Consider the following 21,192-nt stretch of genomic DNA (forward strand, 5'->3'; position numbering starts at 1 on the left):
CCACCAACTTTTGGGCTACTCTTTTACCAACGAATAGTGGGACTGACCGTCGTATTATAACATCCACACGGCTAAAAAGACGAGCATGTTTGGTGCAACGGGGATTCTTACCCTCAGATTACGAGTCGAACGCCTTAACCCACCTGGCCATACCGGACCAACATTGGAAGGAACGCCAACACTAGTTTCTTTCTGATTTTAGAGTGGTTTTATTTCAATTATGGATTTGAGGGGAACATCTTTTGATATGAAGGTATATAACGCCGGATCCGTTGAAGTGTGGATTTTTAAATTGTAAATGAAATGAAACCTGAAATGAATGATATTAATAAAAAGTCTTTGTCCAGTTGTCACTTTAGCCTTTTTTTCGTTTAAAAGGTGAATTTTCTGTTCCGTTTTAACATTAACATCCAAATACTCAGCTGAGAGCTCTCATTTTTATTTTTTGTATTTAAAATTATTCTTGACACCAACGAAATGACGCAAAACTAAAAAATATTGATTTGTAAACAGTTTATTACAAAACAGTTTTACGTGCAATATGGAAGCAGAAAAAGTTTTATGTTGTTAAAGCATTTCAGGAAACGTCAAACAAATAAATTACTGATCACAAAGCAAACACAACTTGGGTACTACCAAGAAATATCTAACGATATTAACTGAGAAGACATGGAAGTTAGTGACAACGATGTTTAAAGCTAAGTCGTTATTTTACCAAGTGATTTCCTTCCTTAAGCATGAGAGTAGCTGTAAGCTGAGGGAGCCTGGTTGTAGGGAGCATGGACCAATTTGACGATTTTCTGAACTGGAGCAGCCTTGACTTGAATTGCAGGAGGTTCCTGAGCCGTTACTTGGACATCAGCAGGATTGGCGTTAGCGGTTCCTGGTTCGTTGGTCTCGATGGAAGGCTTGAAACCTTCGGTATCAGCCACATAATTTACTCGCCGGAAGAGTCCGTTAGCATCTGTGTAGGAGAAACTGCCACTTACAGCACCAGTTCTGTCTCCGGACTCCTGGCGGGATAGGGTGTTACCATCTTCGTCTTTAGTTTCGTAGCTGAAGTCGTAAGGCTCGGGTTTCTCCTGGTGATAGAGATGGTTTTTTTCATGACAAAACTTCACGATGTGTTTAATATTTTACCGATTGAAAATGATTATACTGTAGTTTTCGAATAACATCACAAGTAAAAATACGATTTAGAACCTGTTAGCTTATAAAATGATTTCATTTCTTGTGTTTTTAATATGTATTTTCTCTAACTATCTCAATCCTTTTGTTAAGGTTTCAAAATTATTTACTGTACTTTCGAGCAAAGTACTTAAGGGAGACATAAAACCAAACGTGTTAATTAATATGATAAACTAAATGAAAGAACAACAATTTTGCTAACCGAATAAAACGCGTCCCAAAATATCAGGGATAATTCTTCAATGCTTATCTCATTAAAATTCATATTTTAATATCCGTGGTGGGCACAGCACAGATAACCCAAACATAGCTTTGTACTTTAAAAAATTCATCTTTGGTCCTTGGCTTTAATAACGATTAGCACTTTCGTAAGAAATACAGCAAACTATTTTGGTAATTATTATTTGCTGCTGAAGATTGTGTAAGATTTAATATTTCAAAACTACTTTACTGAAAAAATTGGAAAACTAGCATTTCTTTATGATATAAAACGTACAAAACTATTTTATTGAAATAACTGAAAAAAACTAGCATTTACTTAGATATAAAACTTAATGTTCTGTGAATAAACACTTAGTATAATACACAGTTTGAAGTAATATGCAAAGTCAATTTTCTTAAATTAAACATTTAAAATGAGGTGTTCAAAAACTGCTTTTCAGTTCAGTTAACAACACACTAATAAAATATATTCAAACAGCACAATGTTACAACATGTGCTATAAAAATAATTCTTCCTACCTTCCTATGGTCCGGTATGGCCAGGTGGGTTAAGGCGTTCGACTCGTAATCTGAGGGTCGCGAGTTCGAATCCCCGTCACACCAAACATGCTCCCCCTTTCAGCCGTGGGAGCGTTATAATGTACGGTCAATCCCACTATTAGTTGGTAAAAGAGTAGCCCAAGAGTTGGCGGTGGGTGGTGATGACTAGCTGCTTTCTCTCTAGCCTTACATTGCTGAATTAGGGATGAATAGCGCAGATAGTCCTCGTGTAGCTTTGCGCGAAATTCAAAAACAAACAAACAGTCCTACCTTCCTGTTTCCCCGAAAAAGTTGCTTACCAAAGGTTTTCACTTTATATTACATTTTAAATATACTCGTTATTCTGCCGTTAGTGGGCGCTTTTATAGAACTATTGCGCATGACAAATCATGGGCGGTTAACACTACGTTATCGTGAAAGTGCAATGTAGAACGGGTGTAGGTTAGGCTTAACTGTGTGCACGATAGTTTCGTGTGTCTGATGTATTTGTTTGTAACTATTTATCTGAAAGGTTAATAAAGTTTTATTTTGGTAGAATTAAACGAAATGGTAACTTACAACTTCGACAGGTTTCGGTACAGCAACGACAGGTTTAGGTTGGTGGCTGTAAAAAGGAGCATGCTCAACCTTGACAGCTGGGGCGGCATAGAATGGATAACCAGCATAGACAGCTGTAACCAGCATGCACAGTACAAGGAACTGGAAATAAAGAAAACAGCATTATTAATATATCTGAATATGTTATCGAATATGAAAATTATTTTTTACTTTTACGACAAAAGAGGGAGCTCTCACTGATTAACATTTTTTAACGTGATGTTCAGTTCCCTGGAAGTTAGTGTAGCGATATTGTTAATGGAATTCGAGTAATATTTCAAAGAAATTAATTGTTAAATTTGATTTTAAAAGCTTCCTTGTAGTAGTTTGTCCTGTCTACGCTATATATGACTGGAAAAAAATAAAGATTGTAAGAATGCATTAACTATTTTTAAAAGCTGATTTCAACTTTCTAGTGTAAAAATTTGCCACTAGGGGTATAACGTTATATGTTTATTCTACATATTTCAGCCATAAATAGAGTTTAAACTTTAACGGAGAATTACCTTACACATTTTTCGTACAGGAAGACTTTTACAAAGTAGAATATTTGACGAAGTGGGTTTACCGTTGACTTTGCGAAGACTGCTCACGAAATAGCATCTTTTATACTAAGGTTTGGCCTAGTTGTGATGAAAGAATAATGGGGCTGACATGAAGTGAAAAAACATAATAAAAAAAAGTGATGCACGAGGATGGGAGCGGTGAAAGTTTACCCTAAGGGGAGGGAGGGTTTGGACCAGATTTTGCCGTAAAAACACTCAAAATCTAGGTTTATAGCTTCCAGTATACCCTAGACAAAAAGTATTGACATGAGTCAACATGTATGTATAAAGCAATGATGAACGACTCAACTGTGTATCTCTTTTTAAACAAATACCGCACGTGTTTGTAATATCACTAAAACAAATACCTGTTGAATACACGTACATCATGTTGTTCTGGATGTTTAATATAAGATGTTTTAGTTTATTTTCGAGTTTATTTTTTCTGAATATATTTCTTGGCATTATTTTATACGTATGGTAAAAAACTCGTTGGTTGTCGCCTATACATACGTTTCGTGCTTCGTAATTCTGAATAAATCCACTAATATTTAACTTTTAGCACTTTTTTAAAGATTTCTCAGATGTAAGTAAAATAAAAAACTTGGGATGACACGCTGGATAGTGTCCTATGAGTAGCTGTTTTCAACTACTCACACATAACAAACATTACCATAAACTAGTGTAGTACTGTCTTTATGTTTGGAGGATACGTGTGATTTTTGTTCGTCTTTACAATACCTTAAATAATCATTAATATTAAAAAATAAGTCAACTTTCTTAGTGAATCTAGGCTACCAGATATACATATCAAAAGAAAAGTCCCCCTACACTGATTCTAATATGGCGTTACACGAGCAAACCGCGCTGACATAAAAATCCATGGGGAATACAGAATGATGCGCAGATTGTCCGTGGATTCTTCCCACTCATAGTACAGAATTTGTCATGGTTAATTATTTAAATATTCAATAATTGTTTAGTATTTAAAGGGAGATACAGTTTCATACCACTCTGACTGGAGTAGTGAAGGAGTACACATCACTATGCCTCAGCTTGGAGATCGTCTAGAAATATTCTGTTCGTTGGTCATACATTGCTATTTGTGCTCTATTTGTTTGTAGATTTACCAAAATATTTCATAATACTTCTTGTTATTCAAGCCAATACTGATAAGGAGATCACGAGGGTTGTGATAAATATACCTGATATCTCAGAGATGTGATTGAGCTGTACATTGCTCTGCCAGTATTTCCAAGAGAGGACTAGTACTAGAAGAAAGGAATGTCAAATACAACACTAAGGTTCATTCTTCTCGGATCTAAACAACATGTTCGTATGGACCTTTAGTCGGGTACATTTCTGGCTTCGTTTTGGCAGGTGTTAATCATTGTTTTTAAGCTTTAACTTAATATATTATACGTTACGTACGGTTAAGGATTTGAGTATTAACACTTACAGACAAGTATTAACACTTAGAGAAAAATTATTCAAACACTAAGTATTAATATTTATAAATAAAGTATTCAAACACTAAGTGTTAACACTTACAGACAAGGTATTCAAACACTAAGTGTTAACACTCACAGACAAGGTATTCAAACACTAAGTGTTAACACTTACAGACAAGGTATTCAAACACTAAGTATTAACACTTACAGACTAGGTATTCAAACACTAAGTATTAACACTTACAGACAAGGTATTCAAACACTAAGTATTAACACTTACAGACAAGGTATTCAAACACTAAGCATTAACACTCACAGACAGGGTATTCAAACACTAAGTGTTAACACTCACAGACAAGGTATTCAAACACTAAGTGTTAAACACTCCCAGACAGGGTATTCAAACACAAGTGTTAACACTTACAGACAGGGTATTCAAACACTAAGTGTTAACACTTAAAGAGAATGTATTTAAATACTTTTTATTATTTTAGTTTCAATTTAGAATAAAGTTGATATTTATTATCGCAAATTCACAAAATTAATCATGGTTTACACTAAAAATATTAGTTCCAGGAATAAAGTTGTTATTTATTATCGCAAATTCACAAAAGTAATCATGGTTTACACTAAAAATATTAGTTCTAAGTTCTTACTTCTGAGATGTAAGTTCTATATATCAGTTGTTTCGTAAAGGATACTTCGTAATCATAGAGTGTATGCTAGAAAGTAACAAAAGTAAGTTTATCATTTATAAACACAAACAGAAAACTTTGTTATGTGTTCTGTTTGTGATACAAATAGACCTTCCTTTGTTAAAAGGTTTTTTACTTTCTATAAAATTACGTGATTGTTAGTGAGATTTAAGTGATCCTTTCTCAGGTATCCATTGAACGTTTAGTTAAGTTCAGAATATCTGGCATTAGTGTGATACAGCTGTTGTTTGTTATTAAATACAATAGGTTATCAGTATTCTACCCATCGAAGGTAATGAAACCCACGTTTCTAGTGGTATAAGTACACAGACTGTGCCACTGCGGGGTACGTAGTACCACTAGACAATTGCCCATTATTCGTTTGATACAAACACCATAATTTTATCACTTCAAAAGCCCCAGTAGAATAGTGGTACGTTTGCAGACTCCCACTGCGAGAAAGCGGGGTTCGATATTTGTAGCAGACAGAGCTCTTCGTGTAGCTTTGTGTTTAAGAAATAATTTTAAAAATAGGATGCTTTCATATGTATAAACACTCAGTTACGATCCTTATTATTACACAACTAAAACTGTTATCAAATAAAATTATTTATCTACATTCTTTCTCTCTCATTTTGCCCTGAGATAAAAGTCTTATTTGTTTAGGTGATAACAAGAGACGTGAATCACTAGAATCCCTGAATGTGACTAATAAATCCAGAAGTGTATATCGCTGATCGTGGGGCTTAAAAAATGTGCCACATAATAACAGAACTTATAACATCAACAAAGAGATGAACAATTATTAACCCTAACTTAAAGGTTGTTATTCAGCTGTATTGAATGGTATTTTGTGGGAGTCGCAAAAAGCGTAATAAGTGTAAAAGTAAAATATTCAGTTAAATTCCGTTGTTGTTTGATTAGAACGCTCATTAAAGTTCATTCAAGTCACTGTACCAAAACACTCTTTCAAACTAAAGCCAGATGTTGGTGTGATCAAATGCGTTCTAGGTTGTCTTTGTGCTTAAGTAACATCATAAACTTGACCTGTCTGAGGAGGTAAGGAAAATAATATATGTTTTTCAGAATATCAGACTGCACTACAAAATACATGATCGTATTTACAAACTTCGTCGTTAAAAGGTACATATACAGTTTTAAAATATGGACTTCATTTTTTAAGTAACGCACACACACAGTGAGTAAATACCACATTTTGCAACTTTTTATTTCTACAAAAACGTGGTTTTTTTATCGATACCTGAGATTAATATGGAGATTATTGCAACAAAAACTTCGATGTTTCTTTTGGAATCTCACGCGAAACTACACGAGGGCTATCTACGTTAGTCGTCCCTAATTTAGCAGTGTAAGACTAGAGGGAAGGCAGCTAGTCATCACCACCCACCGCCAACTCTTGGGCTACTCTTTTACCAACGAATAGTGGGATTGATCGTCACATTATAACACCCCCACGGCTGAAAAGACGAGCATGTTTGGTGTGACGGGGATTCTAACTCGCGACCCTTGAGTTACGAGTAGAGTGCCTTAACCACCTGGCCATGCCGGGTCCTGCAGATAGTCATTTGTGTAGCTTCGAGCAAATATTCTAAAATAAATATCCTCAATAACTTATAAGTATCGATTTAACATATGAAAATTTGCTTTTTTTAAACATTTACTTTTATTACGTGTTTTTATTATAGCTTTAATAAACAAGGTTTTCTGATGTTAATATGTTGGTTTGGGGTAGAGTTTGTGGGGTTATTATTGGTGAACGTGGAGGAACAGCGATTTTTTCACAGGATCCATCTTGTATGTGATGCAAAACAAACTAGGTTTGTTACACCCATTGAACGTGCAGAAACGTGCAAAACGACGTAACCTGTTTATGTTTAGGGTAAGGATATATAACTACTGTATTTTGTTACTTTCGTGCGTAGCAACGTAGACAAGCAAGTGGCATTGTAACCTGTTAGGCACTTCTCTGTAACAACAACTTCGAAGTTTGCTGTGCTTTTGATTGGTATGTTAATTTTTCACAAGAAGCAACAAGTTGCCAGAAACATACGGAACGTTAAAATTTCCTAGTAACAAAAATACGCTAAGTTCTTCAACAAACGTTTGCTTGAATAATAATAACGAATGGTTTTATCTTTTGCATTATTCAAGGATTATCTACTTATGAAGGTTTGTCTGTTACGGTGCTCGACTTTCAATTTTCTAGTCGTAGGTTCGAATCCCCGTTATCTAACATGTCCTTTAAGCCGTGGGGGCGTCATAATGTAACGGTCAGTCCCAGTATTCATTAGTTTAAAAAAGTAGTCCAAGAGTTTGCGGTGGATAGAGCTAATGGCTGCCTTCCCTATATTATGTCACTACTAAATTGGGGAAGGCTAGTTCAGATAGCTTTCGTGAAGGTTTGCTGGAAATTCAAACCAAACCAAACTTGCTTGTGTGTTTTCACTGGAAATTCAAACCAAACCAAACTTGCTTGTGTGTTTTCACTGGAAATTCAAACAAAACCAAACTTGCTTGTGTGTTTTCACTGGAAATTCAAACCAAACCAAACTTGCTTGTGTGTTTTCACTGGAAATTCAAACCAAACCAAACTTACTTGTGTGTTTTCACTGGAAATTCAAACAAAACCAAACTTGCTTTTGTGTTTTCACTTTGTTTCCGCAGCAATAGATCAAGGAATAGGCAACTTTCAAACCGTTTAGTTTATCAGGCTGTCGAATTGTTTGCAACAATGTAATGATTGTAGTTTAACAAACTCTATCTGTCAAGATACTTTAATTATTATATATGAAAAGGCTGAAAACACTTAAAGTATTCGTCATTGTTGCCGCTTTGTTACAATTTATATTACAGGTTCTTACTGTTCATTTATATACCCACCAAAAAAAAAATTACTAGAAATGGTATATATATATATATCCATGTGAGGGGCGCGGATTTGCCCTACAGTAGAGATCTGTATTCCCGAGCTAATGAGTCGAGTTCTAATCAGAGTAATACCACAAAAAATGCTGCCACTTTAAAGCTATGGGTGTGTTATAAGAGTGACAATCAATCCCTTAGTGAGGGTGGAGGGTAGTGATAGGGTGTTGCTGACTGACTGCTTTCCTTCCAGTGAGTAGTTCAAACTTAGGGACAACAAATGACAGTCCTAGTGCAATAAATATAAAATTTAAATATCTACGTGCTATTTCCTGCCTGTTTACAAAGATAAACACAGTTTTTGATGTTTATAGAGGTCAAACGAAATGAAACATTCTAGAATATTGAAACTGCACATAAACTGTTTTACTCCGTATTAATGACAAAATCTATCTTTTTTACAGGGTTTTATCCCATGGATGCATCATCAATCTTATCCGACGGTTTGAGAACTAGTGTTGCTTGAAACTAAATTTTTTATCTAATGACATGGGATTTGCTAAATTTTACATGCATACGTTTGTTTGTTTTGAATTTCGCGCAAAGTTACTCAAGGATTATCTGCGCTAGCCGTCACTAATTTAGCAGTGTAAGACTAGAGGGAAGACAGCTCTTGGGCTACTCTTTTACCAACGAATAGTGAGATTTACCGTCACATTATAACGCTCCCACGGCTGAAAGGGAGAGCACGTTTGGTGCGATGGGGGATTCGAACCCGCGACCCTCAGATTACGATTCGCATGCCTTAACACGCTTGGCCATGCCGGGCCGTATACATGTGTGTGTGTGTGTGTGCGTGTGTGTGTGTGTGTGTGTACATATATATACAATAAAACAAATATATTTTTCTGAAAGAAGTGATTAACGGATATGACATTCTTCAGTTTCTAGATCAATGTTTTATCGAACCAGACCTACTTACGAATATAAAAAAGTGTATTTATGGTTTTATTTATATCTTTTAAATCAACAGTTATAAATAAAGAGCTTTAAAATATTTAAAGTAATTTTTATAATGTTCATATATATATATAACTTTATACGTTTTGTTTAAGTATAATACTTCACTATTCATGCAATGTGCTTTATACTACAAGCTATTTTTATTTGATTATTTCTATTTACAATTGCATTGCCATAATATTTCAAAGTAAAATTTAACGTTTCAAATAAGCTGTTGTTTTCATTTCAATTCCGCGAATATTGAATGAAAGACACAATTTTGTGAACTTTTATAGAACTTGCAATATGGTAAAGAGTCTATAGAATTTCCTTATGTATTCAATAACATTTTAACTGAATTTAAAAAAACTTTTGCCGTGAGGGCTACGGTTTCGATTCGAGCACGTCTATCATATTTCAGGTATCTTTCTTGTAACTGTCCGCACTGTCCATATACTGGCAGGTTGTATCCATTTATTTCTGGTAATCTTTTCTCAAGTCACTTGTTTTCCGAATCTAGGATGTATAAAATGTGTCTTGTTTGACAGGTCATTTACGGAATAATGTAGGATATTGGACAGAGTCATCACAGGAGCACGTGTTAGTTTTCCTCAGTCAACATAACTTTGTTGTTGACATATAATAAATCCGGTCAATCAACGTTCTTCTTATTATTATTATTGGTTAACCATAACACTCCAATTTAAAATATTTAAATTTCCAGTTCATCATTATATGACGCTTCTAGGCCTGCTCAACTGTTTCAAAACTGCTTTGCTAGAGGGCACTGAAGGCTTCTGTTACGCACATGAACAGTTCTGAAGGAAACAAGTTTTACTTTTAGAAAAGTGGGTTACCTGTCGGTAGTTTCTATAGTTTTATTGTCATTGGGCGATACTCAAAAAAAGTACGATGGATAAGCTCTATGCTTGATTATTTTCTTGTAGGAAATAAACCGAAAAGTAGAAGGCAAACGGCTGTTGCCTACGGTGTATTTTTCAGTGGACCTGGCATGGCCAAGCGCGTAAGGCGTGCGACTCGTAATCTGAGGGTCGCGGGTTCGCGCCCGCGTCGCGCTAAATATGCTCGCCCTCTCAGCCGTGGGGGTGTATAATGTGACGGTCAATCCCACTATTCGTTAGTAAAAGAGTAGCCCAAGAGTTGGCGGTGGGTGGTGATGACTAGCTGCCTTCCCTCTAGTCTTACACTGCTAAATTAGAGACGGCTAGCACAGATAGCCCTCGAGTAGCTTTGTGCGAAATTCCAAAACAAAACAAGTATTTTTCAGCTGCTAAAATTAGGTTACTTCGGTTAATACAACGGCCCGGCATGGCCAGGTGGATAAGGCACTCGACTCGTAATCGGAGGGTCGCGGGTTCGAATCCCCATCACATAAAATATACTCGCCCTTTCAGCCGTGGGGGCGTTATAATCTGATGGTTAATCCCACTTTTCCTTTGTCAAAAGAGTAGCCCAAGAGTTGGCGGTGGTGGTGATTCCTTCTCGTCTTACACTGCTAAATTAGGGACGGCTAGCGCAGGTGGCCCTCGTGTAGCATTGCGCGAAATTCAAAACAAACCAAACCATTCGGTTAATAGAATGCAAGCACAATTCTTGTATAACGTGCGTGGTTTTTCTTTTTATCAGGCTATCTGCTGAGTCCACCGAGGAGAATCGAACCCAATTCTTATATAGAGAGGAATGAAAAAAAAATCTTCTTCGGGCTAGTTCCATTGCTCTGACGAAGAACAAATATAGATTAAAAGAAGGAAAGCTTCGGAAAAATCTATTTGACACCAGAGTAAAAAAAGGTGTGTTGACTTTTCGATTTTTCTGGGAAATTCTGAATCGATATATTAATATTTTAAAATTGATATAAGAAAACATCTTTGATTATATTCGATTTTACGTTGCTGAAAAAATACACATTTATTAATATTTAAATGTTTAATAAGAGTTTTCTTTTTTTATATATACAACCATTTTCGATTCAATTGTAGCAATCTATATTTGGTATTCTGAGCCTTTTTTTCTCTGCGTAACATATAAATATGGGTTGTTTTGATATACAACAGTTACTGGTTCAACAGTGACAGGCAATTCCATAACAATATCTGTAGGTTCATTTGCGTGTTAGTGAACTGTACAACACTGTTTTATACGTTAATTCAAAAGAAGTTTAAGCAAAATAATTCTATACATACAAAATGTAACAATAATTTCTCACGTGGCATACGGCTTTAACCATCATGTCTTCAAGAAAATTGCTTCTGTAGAAAATGGTTAAGCACATTATGTTGTATATGCCAAAAAAAGAACGAAACGTTGTTCTGTACTTTATTTTAATTCAAGTTTCAATACTCACACCAGCCGTCTTTAGAATGCATAGAGTTTGTTTATAGAAAATTAAACACTAAGCTACACAATGGGCTACGTACGCTCTTACCACCACGGGTATCGAAACCCAGATTCTACCGGTGGTAGTCCGCAGATATACCGCTTTGCCACTGAAGGGCTAACAAAAAAATATGTATTCAATTGACAACAATGGTTATTATTGGGATTACGGACGAAATATCATTAAAGAGAGGGCACCCAACTGATGCAAGTTTCTCAATGTATAAACAGTTGCTTTTCTATGCACTCGTATTTACAAATATTAATGCTGGTTATTCCTTCCTCTTACGGATGTGCATATTTGTTCGGACAGCAGGCACGTGCAAACAACGTATTTCTCACGTTCTTTTGATAATTTTCACTTAGCTCCTAGCCCTTAATGCATTATGTTTGGCTTTCATTTCCTCCCTTTCTTTGAACAAAGATCTACATCAATAGATGTTTGCTTCTGGCGTTGTGTCATGTGTTTTTGTTTTAATTTAATTTTTGCAGTATTTTTTTCACTAATCTTCCTTTCAAAATATCCCTTTCAATGACCTTGCACTCAAGAGGGGTTATCATTTCTTTGACCCTCCCTTTTTTTTTTTTTTGCTATTTTGAGATATTCCTTGCTCTCTAATCGTCAGATGCACGCGCCCATATGTGTTTGGCACGTGTCATGGTCCGACTGATCGGGAAATGACAACACACGCGAACACCATATTGAATGAAAGCACGTGCACCAACTTTTCCTGCTAAGCTAAGACTTACAAAACTCACATCACTGGTTTTAACTTGTGAAAATGTTTGTTATGTCAGTATTACTCTTTAATAAATTACACGACATCACATAAAATGTTTTTTTCTAGAGAGGGCGCTTTAAATAATAAGATGCTTTAAATAACGTATCGCAGAGGTAAAAAAAAAATCATGTTACTGGAAAATACGAACTCCTACAAGATTAAGCCTAAAATGTCATTAGTGTCAATGTCACACTAAGACTAAACATTCCAGTTTAATAGAATTATGTTTACTAAAGTGTATAATATCATTCTATTTTCTTTATTCATTGATTATTATCATAGAAGAAAGAGTTCAATGCCTAAAGCAAATAGAAACAACCTGTTGTAACTTACATAATTCCGTGATTACAACAATATGCATTTTGTAGCGGCAACATTAATTTTCTAACATATAGACAGATTAGTAAATGTAAGCCTGGCATGGCCAAGTGTGTTAAGGCGTTCGACTCGTAATCCGAGGGGCGCGGGTTCGAATCCCGGTCGCACCAAACATGCTAGCCCTTTCAGCCGTGGGGGCGTTATAATTTCGGTCATTCCCACTATTCGTTGATAAAAGAGTAGCCCAAGAGTTGGCGGTGGGTGGTGATGACTAGCTGCCTTTCCTCTAGTCTTACAGTGCTAAATTAGGGACGGCTAGCACAGATAGCCCTCGAGTAGCTTTGCGCGAAATTCAAAACGAACCAAGTAAACGTATTATAATTAAACAAAATATCCAGGTTTTACAACTTCCTGTGTTAAATTGTTCACATTTAAGGGAATCACACTGTGTTATTCGTAATTTATAACACTTTCTTTCCTATCATATACGGTAAGTCGTCGGATTTACAACGCTAAAATCACGGGTTCGATTCCCCTCGGTGGACTCAGCCGATAGCTCGACGCGGCTTTGCTATAAGAAACTCACACGCAGGATATGAAAAACAAACACTTAATGTCACTGTAAGAGAGATATACAAGGTTTTTATATCGGACATCGTATGACTTTTCAACACATTTTGCGGAGCACTTCTATGTGTTCTGCTGATCCATTACAAGTGAGATAAAGAAATGACCGGAAGTCTCCATGAGGCGTAGCTTACGTCAACGATAATTAGCAAGAGATCCCGGACGAGCGTGTGGACACGAAACGACATCGTCACAGAGTTCTACGTTGTCTGTGTTGTCAACAGATGTCACTAATTATTACATATCAACACAAACCAGACTTGTGCCGCCGACGTTAATTACAAGAATATGGTTTTCTCATGGGTTTAATACATGTTAAATGTGGTCCTAGTAACATAATTATTTTTACTACGTTCCCACAATTTTTTATTCTTATTCACTTTATTCATTACAATCAGTTAAAAACAGAATTTTTTTATTTTATTTTTCCTGCCTCGGCTTGTAAAATGGGTTTGTTTGTTTTGGAATTTCGCACAAAGCTACTCGAGGGCTATCTGTGCTAGCCGTCCCTAATTTAGCAGTGTAAGACTAAAGGGAAGGCAGCTAGTCAACACCACCCACCGCCAACTCTTGGGCTACTCTTTTACCAACGAATAATGGGATTAACCGTAACATCATAACGCCTCCACGGCTGAATGGGTGAGCATGTTTCGAGCGACGGGGATTCGAACCCACGACCCTCAGATTACGAGTCGCACGCCTTAACTCACCTGGCCATGCCGGGCCTAATAAAAAACGAATAAAGAGAATAAGAAACATTTTAAAATATACTTTCGCCAAGTGAAAAAAAAAATTTTTCCTACTATGATACAAAACTACAGGGGTTGGGATAAATCCTAGACACTTTAGATAAACGCAGTTAGGATAATGTATACTTTAGATAACTAAATAACAATTCCATACATCGGTTATTTTAATTCAAAACTTATAGCTACTACTAACTTTTATTTTAGCTAAGCCTATGTGATATTTCATACTGTTTGTAACTCTGGATTATACAACAATCTCACTATGTATACTTTGTTAGTTCGAAACGTATGATGAAGAGAGCATAGTCATTGGAAATGTTTTGAAATATGTTATAAACTGATCTTGGTGACTTCATGTTATAATTGGTGTGTCTGGTTACAGGTCCAAGGGCCTAAGATTCGAGACGTGATGACACTAAACATGTTTCACATTTTCAGCTGTGAGGGTAAATTCCTTTATCCGGACCAAAGGGCTCAAGGAAGTCTTTATCGAGGAAGAACGAGTCTATTAGAGGTGGCTGACTGTCTTCCCTCTGGTCAGTGATTCAAAGCTATGGACGGCTATACTTAAACCTTGGAGTCTTTCACCTACCCGTTTAGCGTATAAGCGTCATTCAGGTTGTAACTCACAAATTAATCCCTTTTCGTTTTAGATATCTTAATCTTCAAGAGAGAACTATTAAATTTGGGAATTTTCTGCTTACTTGTAAGTGTGTGTGTTTTTTTATAGCAAAACCAAATCAGGTTATCTGCTAAATCCACCGAGGAGAATCGAACCCCTGATTTTAGCGTTGTAAATCGATAGACCTACCGCTGTATCAGCGGGGTACACTTGCTTGTAACACTAATTGAAATATGCTTTAAGTTCGCTACTCTGTGAATTCTTGGCTGTTGTAATGTCTTCTGTACGTAGGTTAGAGTGCCACTTGAAGTTTCAAAAATAAAAAAGGCGAAGTTATACAATCAGCTCTCTGTTCACCACAGGTATCGAAACACAATTTCTAGCAGTGTTAAGTTCGCAAACATACTTCTTTTCCACTAGATGGCTTGAAAATGGAAACTTATTACTATTTTAATTCTTGAGACTTAAAAACACGTTTTTCTAGAGTTCTTTAGTAAAATGAAATTATAAGAATATGGAACAACCTAGCCAATATTAAAATAAAAATTACAGACTAACTGCCAACTCAAAACATCAGTTAGCCTATTGTACTCCACTCACAACAGATAACAATGTAATAGAAATTTGGATACGTTGGCTTACGGAAGAGCTGCTTAATGTGCAGAGCGTAACAGTTTTATGTACTCTATCTTGTCTAAAATGTCAGATTGAAATATTGCATATTGTGAAGGGTCTAGTGAGCACGTGGTGTTTCAGTAAAAGTTCCCGTTCATTAAACGTTTGGAAATGTAAACATATAAATCACAAAATATACTAAAAACCAGTTAAAATAAACTTCATGAAGTGATATAAAAAAATAGCTGAGCATGTGTTGTTTTAAATCGAGAATCGAACGTTAAATCACTGAATGATTCTTATACTTTCGTTTATGCAACTCATATTTGCAAGTTTGTTAAATACTGTAAAGTAAAAAGACTGAAATTTATAATTTAAAAAGATATTTTCCAAGTAGTAGGACATTTAAAATTCTGTTACAAATACCTATAGTACTCTATAAAAATAAATAGCTATTTTTATTTGATGTCAGATTCGACCTCAGCAGAAGAAAAGTGGAACGTTCGAAATGTGTGATAACTGAAAACCAAAAACCGAAGGACCAAGATAATTTTAGCATCAAAACTATTGTTGCTACTACTACATCCGAGCCAATCTCAATCAAAAGTAACACAAGCATCAAAACTATCGTTGTTACTATTCCTACATCCGAGCCAATCTCAATCAAATGTAACATTAGCATCAAAACTATCGTTGTTACTATTCCTACATTCGAGCCAATCTCAATCAAAAGCAACATTAGCATCAAAACTATCGTTGCTATTATTCCTATATCCAAGCCAATCTCAATCAAATGTAACATTAGCATCAAAACTATCGTTGCTATTATTCCTACATCCGAGCCAATCTCAATCAAAAGTAACAAAAGCATCAAAACTATCGTTGTTACTATTCCTACATCCGAGCCAATCTCAATCAAATGTAACATAAGCATCAAAACTATCGTTGTTACTATTCCTACATCCGAGCCAATCTCAATCAAAAGTAACATAAGCATCAAAACTATCGTTGTTACTATTCCTACATTCGAGCCAATCTCAATCAAATGTAACATTAGCATCAAAACTATCGTTGCTACTACTCCTACATCCGAGCCAATCTCAATCAAATGTAACATTAGCATCAAAACTATCGTTGTTACCATTCCTACATTCGAGCCAATCTCAATCAAAAGCAACATTAGCATCAAAACTATCGTTGCTATTATTCCTATATCCGAGCCAATCTCAATCAAAAGTAACATAAGCATCAAAACTATCGTTGTTACTATTCCTACATCCGAGCCAATCTCAATCAAATGTAACATTAGCATCAAAACTATCGTTGCTACTACTCCTACATCCGAGCCAATCTCAATCAAATGTAACATTAGCATCAAAACTATCGTTGTTACTATTCCTACATTCGAGCCAATCTCAATCAAAAGCAACATTAGCATCAAAACTATCGTTGCTATTATTCCTATATCCAAGCCAATCTCAATCAAATGTAACATTTGCATCAAAACTATCGTTGCTATTATTCCTATATCCAAGCCAATCTCAATCAAATGTAACATTTGCATCAAAACTATCGTTGTTACTATTCCTACATCCGAGCCAATCTCAATCAAAAGTAACATTAGCATCAAAACTATTGTTGCTACTACTCCTACATCCGAGCCAATCTCAATCAAAAGTAACACAAGCATCAAAACTATCGTTGTTACTATTCCTACATCCGAGCCAATCTCAATCAAATGTAACATTAGCATCAAAACTATCGTTGTTACTATTCCTACATTCGAGCCAATCTCAATCAAAAGCAACATTAGCATCAAAACTATCGTTGCTATTATTCCTATATCCAAGCCAATCTCAATCAAATGTAACATTAGCATCAAAACTATCGTTGCTATTATTTCTATATCCGAGCCAATCTCAATCAAAAGTAACATAAGCATCAAAACTATCGTTGTTACTATTCCTACATCCGAGCCAATCTCAATCAAATGTAACATTAGCATCAAAACTATCGTTGCTACTACTCCTACATCCGAGCCAATCTCAATCAAATGTAATATTAGCATCAAAACTATCGTTGTTACTATTCCTACATTCGAGCCAATCTCAATCAAAAGCAACATTAGCATCAAAACTATCGTTGCTATTATTCCTATATCCGAGCCAATCTCAATCAAAAGTAACATAAGCATCAAAACTATCGTTGTTACTATTCCTACATCCGAGCCAATCTCAATCAAATGTAACATTAGCATCAAAACTATCGTTGCTACTACTCCTACATCCGAGCCAATCTCAATCAAATGTAACATTAGCATCAAAACTATCGTTGTTACTATTCCTACATTCGAGCCAATCTCAATCAAAAGCAACATTAGCATCAAAACTATCGTTGCTATTATTCCTATATCCGAGCCAATCTCAATCAAAAGTAACATAAGCATCAAAATATCGTTGTTACTATTCCTACATCCGAGCCAATCTCAATCAAATGTAACATTAGCATCAAAACTATCGTTGCTATTATTCCTATATCCGAGCCAATCTCAATCAAATGTAACATTAGCATCAAAACTATCGTTGCTATTATTCCTACATCCAAGCCAATCTCAATCAAAAGTAACATAAGCATCAAAACTATCGTTGCTATTATTCCTATAACCGAGCCAATCTCAATCAAAAGCAACATTAGCATCAAAACTATCGTTGCTATTATTCCTATATCCGAGCCAATCTCAATCAAAAGTAACATAAGCATCAAAACTATCGTTGTTACTATTCCTACATCCGAGCCAATCTCAATCAAATGTAACAGTAGCATCAAAACTATCGTTGCTACTACTCCTACATCCGAGCCAATCTCAATCAAATGTAACATTAGCATCAAAACTATCGTTGTTACTATTCCTACATTCGAGCCAATCTCAATCAAAAGCAACATTAGCATCAAAACTATCGTTGCTATTATTCCTATATCCGAGCCAATCTCAATCAAAAGCAACATTAGCATCAAAACTATCGTTGCTATTATTCCTATATCCAAGCCAATCTCAATCAAGTGTAACATTAGCATCAAAACTGTCGTTGCTATTATTCCTATAAACGAGCCAATCTCAATCAAAAGTAACATAAGCATCAAAACTATCGTTGTTACTATTCCTACATCCGAGCCAATCTCAATCAAAAGTAACATAAGCATCAAAACTATTGTTGTTACTATTCCTACATCCGAGCCAATCTCAATCAAATGTAACATTAGCATCAAAACTATCGTTGCTATTATTTCTATATCCGAGCCAATCTCAATCAAAAGCAACATTAGCATCAAAACTATCGTTGCTATTATTCCTATATCCGAGCCAATCTCAATCAAAATTAACATAAGCATCAAAACTATCGTTGTTACTATTCCTACATCCGAGCCAATCTCAATCAAATGTAACATTAGCATCAAAACTATCGTTGTTACTATTCCTACATCCGAACCAATCTCAATCAAATGTAACAATAGCATCAAAACTATCGTTGCTATTATTCCTACATCCAAGCCAATCTCAATCAAAAGTAACATAAGCATCAAAACTATCGTTGTTACTATTCCTACATCCAAGCCAATCTCAATCAAATGTAACATTAGCATCAAAACCATCGTTGTTACTATTTCTACATCCGAGCCAATCTCAATCAAATGTAACATTAGCATCAAAACTATCGTTGTTACTATTCCTACATCCGAACCAATCTCAATCAAATGTAACATTAGCATCAAAACTATCGTTGCTATTATTCCTATATCCGAGCCAATCTCAATCAAATGTAACATTAGCATCAAAACTATCGTTGCTACTATTCCTACATCCAAGCCAATCTCAATCAAAAGTAACATTAGCATCAAAACTATCGTTGCTACTATTCCTGTATCTGAACCAATTTATTAATGTGACGTCACATTATATATTTTGGTTGTCATTAGGATTAGACTAACATTTTAAAAGAGACTAACTTCATTTCTAAACGGGTGAAGCTGAAACGACAGTAACAACATTTTATCTAAATAACCTTATCGGTAAAATGATGGTAACTGGAACCAGAGGAAAATAATTATAGGTCAAATAATGGTAAAGTCACTGCTATTATAGGATCAAAATAATTTCAAGACGAGTTAGAATTGTCATAAATTTAAACAAGATCAATCAAATTTTATGGTTCGAATCCCCGTCACACCAAACATTCTCACCCTTTCAGCCATGGGGGCGTTAAAATGTAACAGTCAATTCCACCATTCGTTGGTAAAAGAGTAGCCGAAGAGTTGGCATTTGGTGGTGTTGACTGGCTGTTTTCCCTCTAGTCTTACGCTGTTATGTTAGAAACGGCTAGCGCAGATAGCCCTCGTGTAGCTTTGCGCGAAATTAAAAAACAAATTTTATGAATAAACTTTATTTTGTTAGGAGTTAAAAATCTGTTTTGCCACAGTTGAGAACTGTGAAATCTGAGTTACTGATCGGATGTTCTTTATGTGGCCACTGATTACCAAACTAGATAGATTTGAAAGCACATTATAGTAGTACACTTACAAATATTTGAAGGCACGAACGGAAATATATACTTTAGTTTTCGGGTGCAGTACATTAATAAATGCATTAAGTTAGGTCATCTTGGAAGGCCTTTCATTTGGCAGAAGTGGCTTAATTTTAAAGATGGTTCGAAGGTTAAATTCATTTTAACCTACAGATAAAACCTTTTTATTCATTAGCGTCTTAATTTGTTTAGACACAAAATAAAGTATTGCGCTTTCTTATGTAAGGTACAGGGTTACTGGTTACAGTGTTTGACTTTGAATCAGAAAGTCTAGCTACGCCTAGCGTCTTGTTACAGCAAAATCTGCGTTGGTGTGTTATAAATGTGGCAGTCAAATCCCGTTATTCGAAATTAGTGGAGTACAAGAGTGTGCGATGGGCACTGTTAACTAACTGAATTCCTTCTAATCTGCCTGTTCAAAATTAGGGTTACATAGTACAGATAATCCTTGTATATGGCTTTGTGCGAACACACAAAAAAGCACACGCACAACAAACAGTGAAATAGTAAAAAGGATAGAACATTTGGCCTAGTTGCAAAGTCAATTTATGTGATGCATTGAATGTGGTAAACGTATCTTTTATGGGTTTGTTCTCAAAAGGTAGATGGCAGTTCTACTTTGTAAAGCTATGTAAGTTAGAGCGACCAGTCACCAACTGAACACTGGCCTAAACCGATGACCTCGTGAAAAGACAGAACTCATCCACGAGATACAAGCTAAAGGTTGTCAACTTCAAGTATTACGGTTGCACTAAAGAAATAAGTGGAAGAAACCCAAGTCTTTTAAAGTTCCAGCCTACAGAACTGAAATTGGATTTAGAATTCCAATGCTGTAATTTGTGTGTATGATGCACAAACCTGGATTAAAGTTATGCAAAGCTACCAATATATAGATTTGGTCCAATTTTACTGGCAGCCGTACAAGTTTATTTTTCTTCATTTTACTTAGAGCTCAAATACTTTTTAGAAACGTCCACATCACCAATGCACAGGTCGACTGTTTGTTAGTGTTGTACATAACATATTACAGTACCGTTATAACATACTATTTTTACAAATGTCTGTCAGTGTTATGCATGAGACAGATTATAGCACACTTAATATACAATATTTTGGGAACAACTGGTGGTGGGATAGAATGGTTTTCTGAGACTGGTGACACAAAATTGTTAAAGTGACAGGTTCTAAGCTTATTTATATTCACATGTAATTTATAAAACTTAATTAGACTCTTAAATTAAAAGGAAACTTCGAGCAAAACAGACTATTGTCTGTAACGTACGCAAAATATTTGAAAGGGGAAATTTATTAGATTAAAAGTCAACACATATTATGCGAAGCACTATCAACATGCAAGGTATGCTAATACTACGGTGGTC

The 21,192-nt window shown here is 35.5% G+C and overlaps 1 protein-coding gene and 1 long non-coding RNA gene across 4 annotated transcripts; one reads left to right on the forward strand and one right to left on the reverse strand.

Annotated features, from left to right (window-relative positions):
- Positions 1–505: 505 nt before the first annotated feature.
- On the reverse strand, positions 506–4,237 carry LOC143256536 (cuticle protein 10.9-like). Of its 2 annotated transcripts, none has more exons than XM_076513889.1 (3): positions 4,103–4,237; positions 2,509–2,649; positions 506–1,082 (listed from the first exon to the last, which is right to left on the reverse strand). In XM_076513889.1, exons 2-3 carry the CDS (start codon positions 2,632–2,634, stop codon positions 732–734), a joined length of 477 nt encoding a protein of 158 aa, XP_076370004.1. In that variant the 5' UTR covers positions 2,635–2,649; positions 4,103–4,237; the 3' UTR covers positions 506–731. The 2 variants fall into 2 exon arrangements, with proteins under 2 accessions (XP_076370004.1, XP_076370003.1); XM_076513888.1 differs by lacking the exon at positions 4,103–4,237 and adding an exon at positions 3,054–3,205.
- Positions 4,238–5,962: 1,725 nt separating this feature from the next.
- Positions 5,963–14,667, forward strand: LOC143258106 (uncharacterized). 2 transcript variants are annotated; one of them, XR_013032142.1, is made up of 3 exons: positions 5,963–6,297; positions 10,771–10,934; positions 14,379–14,667. It is a non-coding gene; the product is annotated as an uncharacterized LOC143258106 (long non-coding RNA). The 2 variants fall into 2 exon arrangements; XR_013032143.1 differs by having other exon boundaries at positions 14,435–14,667.
- The last annotated feature ends 6,525 nt before the right edge of the window (positions 14,668–21,192 follow it).

This window comes from Tachypleus tridentatus, chromosome 7 (genome assembly GCF_004210375.1).
Source record: "Tachypleus tridentatus isolate NWPU-2018 chromosome 7, ASM421037v1, whole genome shotgun sequence".
NCBI lineage: Eukaryota > Metazoa > Arthropoda > Merostomata > Xiphosura > Limulidae > Tachypleus > Tachypleus tridentatus.

Excerpts from the sequence above, each read along its gene's own strand:
- LOC143256536 (XM_076513888.1), bottom strand. Across the intron at positions 1,083-2,508 it reads TACCGAAACCTGTCGAAGTT|GAGAAACCCGAGCCTTACGA; the intron begins GTAAGTTACCAT and ends CTCTATCACCAG.